This window comes from Lissotriton helveticus, chromosome 3_1 (assembly GCF_964261635.1).
Source record: "Lissotriton helveticus chromosome 3_1, aLisHel1.1, whole genome shotgun sequence".
Lineage (NCBI taxonomy): Eukaryota > Metazoa > Chordata > Amphibia > Caudata > Salamandridae > Lissotriton > Lissotriton helveticus.
In genome coordinates this window covers 336340195-336352925 of record NC_136061.1, presented here as the reverse complement: position 1 = coordinate 336352925, position 12731 = coordinate 336340195, and the positions used below count along the sequence as shown (strand labels likewise).

General features: G+C 46.8%; 1 protein-coding gene across 1 annotated transcript in view; it reads right to left on the bottom strand.

The window, feature by feature from the left end:
* LOC144824529 (uncharacterized) overlaps nt 1-12731 on the bottom strand; it is a 635171-nt gene that overhangs the window by 175725 nt on the left and 446715 nt on the right. Inside the window, exon 12 of the mRNA XM_078683590.1 lies at nt 2959-3048. Within this exon, the coding sequence (XP_078539716.1) occupies nt 2959-3048 (90 nt within the window). The remainder of the gene's footprint in view (nt 1-2958; nt 3049-12731) is intronic.

Sequence of the window (12731 nt, the reverse complement as noted above, 5' to 3'; positions counted from 1 at the left end):
CTACTATCTGACATGCACACCTGCTCGGGGAGTCACGTGTGAGCAACGGACAAGAAACCTCCCACAAAGAAACACACACGTAGAAATCAAAAGCTCTAGAAACCCCAGGAATGCCTGTTCCACTTATTCGCTACGTCCCCCAGAAATATGCAAAAGTAGACGAAGACACTGGGGAGGGGGGAAGGGCAGATTTACAAGCCCCTTGCGCCACTTTTGCGTCACTTTTAACATGGGAAAAGTGACGCAAAAGGGGCGCAAGCGGCTTGTAAATCTGCCCCTGGATTCTGTTATAAACCACCCAAACGGATTAAAACGTGACTCACATTTAATATAACGACGTGGCTTGTTGATTTTGTCTTCGAGAGGGGGATTTGTGCATACTAGCTCTCACTTGGAGGGGATGCTGCACATACCGTTTGTGATGTCATCGATAAAGGAAGTTGCACCTACCGCGCCTGGCGTAATTGAGAGAAGTTGCACTACCTCTTGTGATGTAATTGAGAGGGAGTTCTCCCTTAGTGCCAATTAGGCGCAACCATCACCCCTCTATTTGTGGGACTCGGGGGGGAGTTCCTCTGCACGGCGCCCTAGATGCGTCACTTCCGGCGTCTAGAGGGTCGGGGGAGGATAAGTATACCTCTCCCTGCCTTTCTGGCACCCTCTTTGCGCCGGACACGCCGTCTCCCGCTCTACTGCTTATCCGGCGTATGGCTGGTGAGCTGAGTAGGTGGAACTTTGTAATGTTTTCTTTTGTGTTGCAGGCGGAGTTACAGGGCAAACTGGAGGCAGAAGGGTACCTCTGCAAGAGCACAATAAGGGGTGTCAGGGCCAAATTCCAGGAGCCCTCATGGCAGATCCCTGGAAGAAATTCGTTGGCGCCCCGCTAGTCCTGAGGGCGGTTGTAAGCCTGAACAGCCAGGGGCTTGCCTTGCTATGCTCCGCCCTGAAAGGGGCGGAGCGTAGCAAGGCTGAAAGGGGCGAGAGTAAGATGGTCCAATGGGTCACGTGATCCTAGGAAGGGGATCACTCTATAATGCGTAGCACTGATTGGGTTCGCCACAGTACAAGTTGGCTCACAGGCGGGCAGGGCAGCATAGGTTAGTTACCGCTGCCTGCCCCTGGATTGCCCGTAAAATAACCCACCATATTGCATATTGTATGGAACCTGCAGCAATATTTTCCCAAACAAAAGTAGTGTTGTGTATTTATTTATTCATCATGAATGCTTTGGCAGTGGGTGGGGAGTGTTGCCTATAATGGCACTATGCGAGGTGGCCTGAACTTGTGACTTCCCCTGGTCCAGTGTGACCAGATAACCATGAGTGGCATTTTGTGCTTTTTGGTGCTGTTTTTACCTAAAACTTTAAAAACTCATATTTACAATTCTATTGGTTGGATTTTTGTCATGTAATGTATTAAAATGTACTCTATTTTTCTACATTGGTTTTGAATTTTATTGTGTTGTGTTTTCACTTTATTACTGTTGGAGGCAATGTATAAAGTATTTATGCAGCACTCAAAGTTAAGCCAGACTGCTTTTGTGCCAACGCTAAGCACAGGTTTATTTAGTGACTTTTGTGGTTAACCCATACAAGGATTGTGCGTATTATTTGTGTGGGGCTTCCACCTCTCTCAACTAATAACCCAATTTCTTACACTCTTACTCACACTGATTACTAAATCCTCATAGATAAGGACTAGGATCAGGTAAAGCGAACAGGTATAATGAAGATTACCGGAAAGTATTCAAGACATTAGAGACCTGAAGAACCAGGCAAAGGTAGAGTTAAACAACCTATAAAGTGAGAAGTCAAAATTTAAAACAAATATGTCACCTGCTTTTACATGTTTGTCAAATGATGATAGTCTCTTTATAATAGGATTGCTAGCAGTGGTGGCTGCTGACCTTAAATAGGGTAGGACATAAATGTAAATATTAAAAAGACTTACCTTGATGAGTGCAAGCAATTAGAGTTCCAAAATTAATCCTGCAGTTTCCCTGCCTGCTTGTGAAGTAGTAACCTAGATGGAAAAAATAAGCCAGAGTTCCCCAGCTAACCCAAGCACTGCTCTTAAACTGCATATTAAACCAAACAGCATAAGAGCAGTTCTAGGATTGGCTGGGGCATGCTAGCACAATGCTCCATTGAAGGGTTGGTCTTTGCTGAGGCAGTTCCATGGTAGACTTCAATGGAGAAGCTTGAACTGCGCATGTCAGATTGGCTGCAGCAAAAATACCGGCCAATCGCACATGCACAGCTCAGTTTCAGCGTCAGCAGCTGCCCCACCCACGGTGGGCTCCGTAGCCGTGCCCACAAGGAAATAGAATGAATGGCGGGATGGTCATATGGGGGTATTTTCATTAGTCAAAAATAGCTTCGGACCGTAGTGGCTCTCAGCAGTAAGGGGTCAACACCTCTGTGCCTCTAGGAAGAAACTACAACTGATCGCTAGTAGGACATCAAAAGGTTCTAGATATCTTCCTGTTCCCCTTTGCAGCTAATGGGGCACCTACTGTTACAAATGCTTATATAAAGGCCTTTTTCTGAGACCAAGTGGGGCGTGTTAAACATGTGACACATTGCCCCCAAGTAGCTTCAGTTTTATCAATACGTATTCGTTTTTCATTTAATCTACAAAGATTGTGTTCATGTGATCCCACAAGCTACATTTTACCCCATTGCAGCCACTCGTTTCTAAGTTATAGGACGGATGTCCATGGAGGTGCGTACAAGAAAGTTGGCAACTTTTGTTTCCTGTTGTCTTTGACTACAATACCGTCCTCTGCATGGCCAGCCACAAAGAACGACTCTCGTGACCTGAAGGCCGCACACATTAAAATTGAAAAGTAACTGTAAATACGAGCTTCTCATGCATCACAAAACCATACCATCTGCACTGGGTGGCAATAATGGCTGTCAACAACAGCCCCTTCACTTTACCACTCGCTCCATGTACCGTTTTTGCTCTTCCTCTCTGATAAGCCTTTTATTCTCTGCTTCTTTGATTTGTTCCATATACTGCCGTCGAAGCATCTCTCGCTCTTCCCTAGAAAAATGAGAGCAATATATATTTTTTCTAAAAGTTAATGAAAATGTAAATTAGAAACAAGAGTTCTTAAGTATTTTTCCCCATGAAACATAGCAGTGCAACACGTTGGCCATGATAGCTCACATCCCAGGCAGTAGGACACTATATCAGCAATCTCTTTGTGGGAAATTCAATACACGTTGATACTATCTTTGGGCGATACAATCATTAGCTGTAGGACATTACTAAGTCTACAGGCCATAGGCAACCTGGAACAGATAGGGTGTTAGACTTTTGGGGAACTTCTAGAAGTTGCTTTCATGTCAGGGGTGGGTGAGTGGATGCTCCAGAAAGTGGAGCTATCTACCGCAAAGCATTTGAGTTCAGCTTTTTATATGCTAATAGGTTCAGGGAGACATCCGACCATGCCTAGGTAGCTGGTAGGGGTAGAACATGCAAAACCAGCGGAAGGCTTTGTGACTGGTACCCCTTTTACGTTAGGACTGATTCCCCAGTCAAGAAACTGTTTTGAAAAGGCGAGTGCAGGGGCTTTCACACCAATGCCCAACAAAGTCATAAGCATCAAGTGGCACACCCATTCTTGCGATCTGCTAAATAATTCCTGCACCATAAGCCACTCAAAGCTTTTCAAGATTTTTATGAACTCCCAATGCACTTTGCATCCATTCACAAGATATTAGCCTACGAAAGTGATTCGATATTGCTTTATTCTGATGGCATTTGTTCCCGTCACAGAATCGGCTGGTCAGCATTGAGACATGCGACCATCTTGAATTCTGATAGATTACCGGGTCAAGATAGCAATGCATAGATCTTTTCACAAGGAATATGACATCTCCCCCACAAATACATAGGCAACAAGGCTGTGCATCAGCTCTTGCTGTGCAACATATATCTCCTCTAGTAATTACTTCAACACTGCACAATTATTATCTTGTTAGAAAAAGCCTATGGACAAGGTTAAAACTAATATCTTTCTGGAGTTTTGATAAAGAATAACATCGATTATTTTTTCTGCAATATTTCCTGGCAGTTTATTATTTGGGATAGCTTTGTCTCTCCCATTAGTATGATTGTGGTCAAGCAGAAACTGGAGGAGAGTTGGCTGTGTGCGAAGTATTACATGTTCTTACCATCGCACAGTCACTCTGTGCCTGTTGCACATTTAATGAGCTATCTTTACATTCGGAAACCAGTCATTAGAAAAGATACACATTGCCATCGGGTTAGCCCAGCAGACAGGTTTTCTATTGTTCTACTTCGTGATTATTTTTTGTTTGCGGTGTTCAGTTTGCCCCATCACAAATCTAACCAGCACTGTCTGTGTCTGGCGGCTATCCTTAAGCAGGGAAGTTAAGTGACACAAGACATCATTGTGATGAGACATTCCCTTGGGCTGTGATAAAACCCTCTGAAAGTGTGTAAACAACAAGGGGGGGACGGAGATGGACAATATTTAGAGGGGTCCAGTGTACTTGTCCAGGGCACAAGCAAAAAAGAGTGTACACTTTTCCCCTAGGGTTAAACAAGTAATAAGGTCTCTCTCACAGCTAGCTGAAAGTCAGCTAGAGGGTGTGGGGGTGCCGGGTGGTCAGCAAGTTCCTTGACGGAACTAAGGAAGCCTCACACAACTGATGAGCTGGATGACATGTCTCATTCAGCCTACTAGGGATGTTGTTTATATCATCGGCTTCCTGCTCCTGCGTCGGGCCGGCGCTGCAATGCCCGACGGGTAACAACAAGTGTCACACTTTTGCGGAGGTCTTTTGTTCCTTGCCGTGATAAGTAGAAACTTGTGAGGCTTAAAAAGTGAGGTAGTGAGCAAAACGGTGAAAAATTGTTAAAAAAAGTTGGATAATCCACAGGGAAGTCTTTATTCAGGTGGTTAGCCACTTTATTAAAAGGTATAGGGAGGGGTACTGAGGACCGACGTAGCTATTGGTGTGGCCTCATATCGACCCTCCATTTGGTCAACATGTTTCATGCCCAGCGGGGCAATTCGTCAGGACCGAAAAAATGTGCTCATATAAACCTAATGTGCCCCAGAAGGTGAGCTACAGGCTATTATAGATACAACCTGATAGGTCTAGGTCTAAGGAAGGCGAGGATCACTGCATCACCGTCAGACCCTTAGGAGTCAATTGGCAGTCTTCGCGGCTAGTTCCTGTGGGGACTGCGCTAGGGATATGTGGCCCTTAGCGGCGTGAGATACTCGCCGGTATCACCTACCCCCACACCGTCGGCGTGTGATGTCCGCGGAACAGCCGGTTGTTCCGCGGACATCATGTTGACCAAATGGAGGGTCGATATGAGGCCACACCAATAGCTACGTCGGTCCTCAGTACCCCTCCCTATACCTTTTAATAAAGTGGCTAACCACCTGAATAAAGACTTCCCTGTGGATTATCCAACTTTTTTTAACAATTTTTCACCGTTTTGCTCACTACCTCACTTTTTAAGCCTCACAAGTTTCTACTTATCACGGCAAGGAACAAAAGACCTCCGCAAAAGTGTGACACTTGTTGTTACCCGTCGGGCATTGCAGCGCCGGCCCGACGCAGGAGCAGGAAGCCGATGATATAAACAACATCCCTAGTAGGCTGAATGAGACATGTCATCCAGCTCATCAGTTGTGTGAGGCTTCCTTAGTTCCGTCAAGGAACTTGCTGACCACCCGGCACCCCCACACCCTCTAGCTGACTTTCAGCTAGCTGTGAGAGAGACCTTATTACTTGTTTAACCCTAGGGGAACAGTGTACACTCTTTTTTGCTAAAACCCTCTGAAAGTCAGACGCACCACTGCTGCACAAGGCGTGCTTAATGAAAGCCCATCTGTGTCAATCTGTTATCTGGACAGAACCAGGACAAAAACACTGGACCTTCAGCTTCAGCAGGGCCGGATCTAGGGCGGTGCGACCGGTGCCACTCCACCGGGTGCTGACTTCAGGGGGTGCTGTGTTTGCAAGTTTATTTTGGTTTTAAAAGCACCTGTGACAAACACCTGCTGCCCTGTTCCTTGCCTCCAGCATTTTCCAGGCAACTATAAAAATGTCAAAGATAACTCGGGTGATTAATGTTCTTCCTGGAGAGAGGTCGGAGTTTTGTCTAGTGGAAGTTTTCACTGATCATCAAATAGTACAGAGGACTAATATGCCTGCTGCAAAGAAGGTGTACCATGCAGATCACAAAGTCAGAGAGATCATTTTGTTAAAATCCTAAAATAGAATAGTGAATTATTAACTGTCATCAAAGAACTGCTTGCATACTGTAAAGTATAGATTAGAGCATAGATTAATGTTGCAAAAAGGGATAATTTGGGTAGAAATCGATTCTTCTTATTAAAGAGAACCCCCAACTATGGTGTTCCATTTTCAATTCTGAGTTTATGGTTCTCCAGGCCAAGCATTAAAAATATTCTGCCTACCAGTATGGATGACATGTCATTTTTACACCTGGCAGTCCTCCGGCTTATGTAACAGTTCCTATACACTGATTTACACATGTATGATTGATTGTTTTTGTGTAATGTGTGTGTGATGCAAAGTGCTCTGACACCCTACACTATATAAATAATTAAATGCATCTGAAAGAGAGTGTTTATGAAGACTTGAGGGTCACTGTTAAAAGGTGGTGGTGAGGAAATCCATGGAGGAAGTGGTCGTCACCTCCACCATGGATGGGGGCCCCAACAAACACAGTTGCACTGGGCGCCACCAGGGCTAGAGCCGGCCCTGAGCTTCAGACCTCGTTTTTTAGAGACATTTCATGCTTTGTAGGTGTACAGCTGCTTCTTCAATTTTTCCCCGACACTTGGCAGTATAAAATTACCCTGAAATACCTGTGTACAAAAGTTCAAGAGTGCTTCGGTGTTCTAGGTACTGCAGCTATTCTGGTAAAATAGATTATTGGAACTTTACATTGTGGCTCACTGCAGTAACTTCTGGCCCAGTTACTGCTTCTTCATAACAAAGCTGCTTGTACCACAGTACAACAATATCGAGCATTTGAAGTTGAACATACAAAAATATCAACTGCAGAATATTGTCTACTACTATAAGGTCAAGGCAAGAACAGATTTACTATTCCTAACTCCACATCTACTTACATTAAAGATACATATATATTCCTATATATACTTACCTTGACTATACACTTGTGGGCGATATTCTGGAGTTGGTATTCTATGCTGTTATTTTTGACTTTGGTGTTCTGACATGCACCCTTGTGACAGGTACTAACATGGCAACACACATCTGTGTCCATGCACCTTATTTATTTATTTATTTATTTATTCAAAGTTTTATATAGCGCGAACAAGATCCTTACAGATATCAGAGCGCTTCACAAAGACAGGGTAGGGGCAGTAGGAATGAACAGAGATAATGGAAGCAATATAATAGTCACTGACATGGTAGGATAATAATAACATACATAAAACATATCAATATACAAACAGGTAAACAAGTAATATAAGACGGCACCAGTCATTGATCCCACTACAGAGGTGTTCAGGTACACCTTGGGTGTGTGGATGGCTTATACCAATGTCATATTGTATAGAGAACACTGAGTGGGGGCATCGGGAGAGTGAATCAGTAAACCAAAGTGTAACATATATTGGTCGGTATTAAGAGAGTAGCGTAAAAGTGTCCCCCATCAAGTAGAAGTATAGTGCCAGAGGACAAGGTGAGCAGTGATACAGAGCAATGCAGAGTCTCTGATCTAGCACCTATAAGGATCAGGAGATCTTGGCCAGAAGGATGGTTTTCACCTCTTTCTTGAATAGTGCGGTGGAGGAGATAAGCCTGGTTTCGGGAGGGAGCGCATTCCAGATCCTGGGTGCCATTCCTGAGAAGGAGCGCTTGTATGTTTTCTCTTTCCGGAATCTACGAGGTTTCAGGAGTAGATTTTTTGTACTTCTATTGGATCTCGAACCTCCTGATATAGACAACTTTTGAGCGAGGTAGTTGGGTGCCTTGTGGTGCAAGGCCGCGTGTGTCATAACAGCAATTTTTAGCTGTATTCTGGCTTCAAAAGGCAGCCATTTTAGAGACTTTAAATCTGGGGATATATGCGAGTGTTTTCTTGAGCCAGTAATGAGTCTCGCGGCAGCGTTCAGTGAGGCTCTTAAGGGTGCTGTTGTGGATAGTGGGAGTCCGCTGAGGGCCACAATTCCGTAGTCTATTCGAGGGATGACTAAAGCTTGTACAGCAGTTTGGAAGTCTTCGGCAGGGAGGAAAGGTTTAATTTTCCTCAGAGTGTTGATTTGGAAATTAGCTCCTTTTGTGGCTTTGCTAACGTGCTGCTGCATGTTGAGCTTGGCGTCGAGTGTGATGCCTAGGGATTTTGCCGAATCCACTATGGTAGGTTGGACATTGAGCGCTGTTAGGTTATTGAGCCAGGTTTGGGTGGTGGAAATTTTCGCCGGGGGTGACATGAGTAGGAACTCAGTTTTCAGAGCATTTAGTTTGAGGTGATTATCGGCCAGCCATGATTGTGTGTTAATAAGTGTGGAGTTCAGATGTTTGATATCTTCCGGGAATTGTAGCTTTAGGTAAAGTTGTGTGTCGTCGGCGTACATATGGAATTGGACATTGGAAGCTTGGAGCAAGGTGGCGAGCGGTTCCATGACGAGGTTGAACAGTGTGGGGGAGAGGGAGGATCCTTGTGGGACACCTAGATCTGCAGGCACAGGTGTAGATAGCACATTGTCAATCTTGAACTTCTGAGACCGGTTGTGAAGGAAGGACGAAAACCATTTGAGAACAGTTCCCGATAGACCCATTCTAGTGCTTAGCAGCTCCAGCAAGTTCTCATGTTTGACCGTGTCAAATGCTGAAGAGAGGTCAAGAAGGATGAGGAGGCAGGACTCATTGCGATCAAGAATTTGGAGGGCGTCATCAATTATGTGTGTCATAGCTGTTTCCGTGCTATGTTTCGCTCGGAAGCCTGATTGATGAGGGTTGAGGAGGTCAAATTGGTCAATGTGTTTTGTTAGTTGGAGTTGGACACATTTCTCCAGCAGTTTGGCCAGGGTGGGGATATTGGTGATGGGTCGGTAATTGTTTAGGTCAGACGGATCAGCTGTATGTTTCTTGAGTATAGGCGTGACTTGCCCCACCTTGAGGGAGTCTGGAATGAGGCCTTGTTGTAGGGAGCTGTTGATTATTTTGGTCCAGAGAGGGAGGAGCAAGGGGATGAAGTCTTTTACAGCATTAGCAGGTAGAGGGTCTGTGAGGTGATTAGAGGGCTTCACGGTGCAGAGCAGTTTGTGTATTGCTTCTTCCGAGTAGGTATCGAAGTACAGCCAGGATGCCTTGTTTTTGGGTTGATTGTTAGACATTCTGGTGTGGTTGGGGAATCGACTTACATCCATGATGAGGTCATTTCTTATGTTGTCAGACTTTAGCTTAAAGAAAGCAGAGAAGGCTTCACAGTGTGGGGTGTCGCTTGTTGTGCTGTTTGATTGTAAGGGTTGTGTCTTTGTTTGGGTCTTGATTAGTTCGAACAGCTTTCTTGGCCTGTTTTTTGCTTGGTCCAACTGGCGGCTAAAGAAGTCCGACTTTGTGCGCTTTATTTTCCTGAAGTAGGCATTTCTCTTGTTCTTAAGCCTTTTGAGGTGCAGTGCTGAAGGGTCTGATCTCCAGGTGCGCTCTGCCATTCGCATAGTACGCCTGTCGTCATTGAGTCTATCGTCATACCAGGGGTTAGAAATTTTGGTGGAGACTCTCTTCAGTTGCAGTGGGGCGACTTCATTGACTATTGTATTCATAGAGTCAAGGTAGTGGTCGGTCAGTGATTGAACATCCGAGGCACCTGAAGGTGGAAGGAGGAGATTGCCGATGTGGGGAGGCAGGGTAGAGGGGTTAAGATTCTTCATGTCCCTTTTCCATGTTTTGGATTTGATTGGTTGAGCCGGATTAGGTTTAACTTTTTCATTGATAAAGAAGGTGATAATGTGGTGATCTGACCAGTCGCAGGGTTGGATCGCCTCCAGTTGTGTAGAGTTCTCTTTGGCAATGATGAGATCGAGTATCGAGCCTTTGTCGTGTGTTGGTCTATCGCATATTTGGGTGAGGTCAAGCGCATTAAGGAAAGTTTTGAGACTATTCACCACTGTGTCTTTCTGATCGTTCCAGTGGAGATTGAAGTCACCCAGGTAGACTTGGGTGGTCTGCCGACCGGCATTGGAAGTTATCATGTCCATGAGTTGTTGGGTGAATATGAGATTGTCACCAGGCGGGTGATAGATGAGATGTAAAGCACACACTTGTTTGCCCTCGCTGGTGATATCTAGGCAGAGGAGTTCACAGGAGGAAAGGGAGGGGGGAGTTGACTTTAGTAATGGAGAGGTTGCTCCTAAAAATGCATGCAATTCCCCCGCCCGTCTTGCCAGGGGACCTGTCCAGCCTAATGATGTGATAATTGGGGGGGACTAGTATGTCCATAATCGGGGTAGAGGCTTCAGTAAGCCACGTTTCCGTTAGAATGGCTAGGTCCAGATCCATAGCTGAGACGAGATCAGCGATGTCGGAGGAGTGTCTCTGGGCCGATCTGCAATTGAGTAGGATGCATTTGAGTTTGGGAGAGAGAAGGGTGGTCGAGCTTTTTAGAGTGAGTGGAACTTTTCTGAGGTTGTTAGGGACGGAACCTCTGTTGTTGAGTGTTGGGAGCCTCAGAGGGTTTGTAAGAATTGTGGGTATGGGGATGTGTGTGTTGGGTATGTGTTTTACCGGACCTGGGCCATAAGAGCGTAGGAGAGAGCATAGGTCGCGGTCCGACAGTGGGTTGGGGACGCGAAGGGGGCGGTGGGAGTTATTGCGAACGGGGATAGTGGAGAAGTGTGGCTCACTGGTTAGAGGCGGCAGACCCGTAAGCAGAGAACGGCCCGGGACCAGGGTTCGATTCCCGACGCGGCAGGGTCGTGGACCAGGGTCAGCGGACTCGATAATTCTCGCCTCGGTGCCTACTCTAGTCAGAAACCACACTCGGCAACTCTGGGCATCAGCTTGCCTCATCTTCACAACAGCCCCCCCCAGACCGCCGGGGATGCTTGGTCGCACCTTAGAGATACCCATCAGGGACCATCTCTCAGGGTGAGCCAGGACGGGTTCCCCAGGGGTCGAAGCGTGGAGATACTCCTCCGGGAGTCGATTCCTAGCGCTATATAAACCCACAATTAAATTAAATTAAATTAAATAGTCGGCAAGCGCGGGTGTCGTTGGAGGCGAGGGTATGTAGGGAGGGTGCGTCGTTTGTATGGTAGAGGGATGGTGGGAGGTAGACTGGGCTGTGAGGAGAGAAGGTCTTTGATTGCGTGTACATCTTTTTTGATTTGTAGAATATCCTCTTTGACTTGTTGGAGGGTGGATAAAGTCAGGTCAGGAGGTGTATTGGGGATGGGGTTGGCGGTGAGAGCGATTGGTGACTGGTTGAGTAGTGAGCTGGAAAGCGGGCAGGGTATCGAGGGGGGGGATATACTAGCGTTGTTGGAACGTTCTGCGGTGCTAATGAGTGGGATGGCATTCAAAGAGTGGGCGTGTTTGTGGGCGGGGGGTGTGGGTGAAGTAGGCGGTGAAGGCGGTGGGTGGGAGGCATAGGTAGTGCTGTCAGCGGGAGGCGGTGCTGGTGAGTAGAAGAGTGAGTGAAGGCTGAAGACAGTGGGGAGACAGGAGGGTAGTGAGGGCTGAGAATAGGAGGTGGGAGAGAGGGGGATGCTAAGGTAGGGGAGGCGGTATGTTCTGTATGTTTTGTTGGGAGGGTGAGAGTGTCGTGGGTGGGAGTGGGGAGGGAGCTGGGGAGGGAGAGGTGTCTGCCGTGGGGGGGATGGGAGTGGGGGGTGGATAAACTCCGAATGGTGGTGTGATCAGATGGTGGCGTGTTGTGGGTGAGAGTTGTTGTGTCAGGTGTGAGAGTGTCGTGGGTAAGAGTGGGGAGGGAGCTGGGGAGGGAGCGGGGTCTGCCGTGGGTGGGATGGGAGGGGGGGGTGGAAAAACTCCGAGCGGTGGTGTGTTCAGATGGTGGCGTGTTGTGGGTGGGGGTTGTTATGTCAGGGGGGAGAGGGATGGGGGGGTATGAGTGGGGGTAAAAGGGGTCATGTTAGAGGGGCGGCTAGTATAAGAGGTGGCGACATTTGTGACAGTCCTTGGGGAGTGTGGGGCGTTAACAGCAGGTGGGCCATTTACTGGGGTGCTGGGGGTAGAGGTGTTGTAGGTGGGGGCTGCGACGTCAGGGGTGATAGTGCTGGTGGAGTTCTGGGTGGGGGTCCGCAGCTTGGAGAGGTGCTCTTTGAACTTGGGGAACAGGTTGTCTAGTAGTTCCAGGTTCTTGTCCGTGGATTGAATTAGGACAATCCCGTTATTGTAGATAGTAATGGTAGTCCTGCCAGGGAAGAGGTGGGAAGGTGTGATAGAGAGAGTTAGGCCATGAGTTGTTTTCCTGGTGGTGGAGACGGTGAGTAGGGTTAGGAACGCTTTTCTCCATTGGGCTCTGCGTGAGGTGTGGAAGATGATATCAGTATTCAGGGCTCCATTGCCCGGTGAGAAGTAGGTGTCGGCAAAGGGTGTTTCAGGGTGCGACCTCAAGAAGTTATGTTTAAAACGTTTAGTGGCTTTTTTGGTGAGGGTGGAAGGGTAGTTAATTCTAAAAGTGTGCTTGCCGTTGAGCTCCATTTTAGAGAG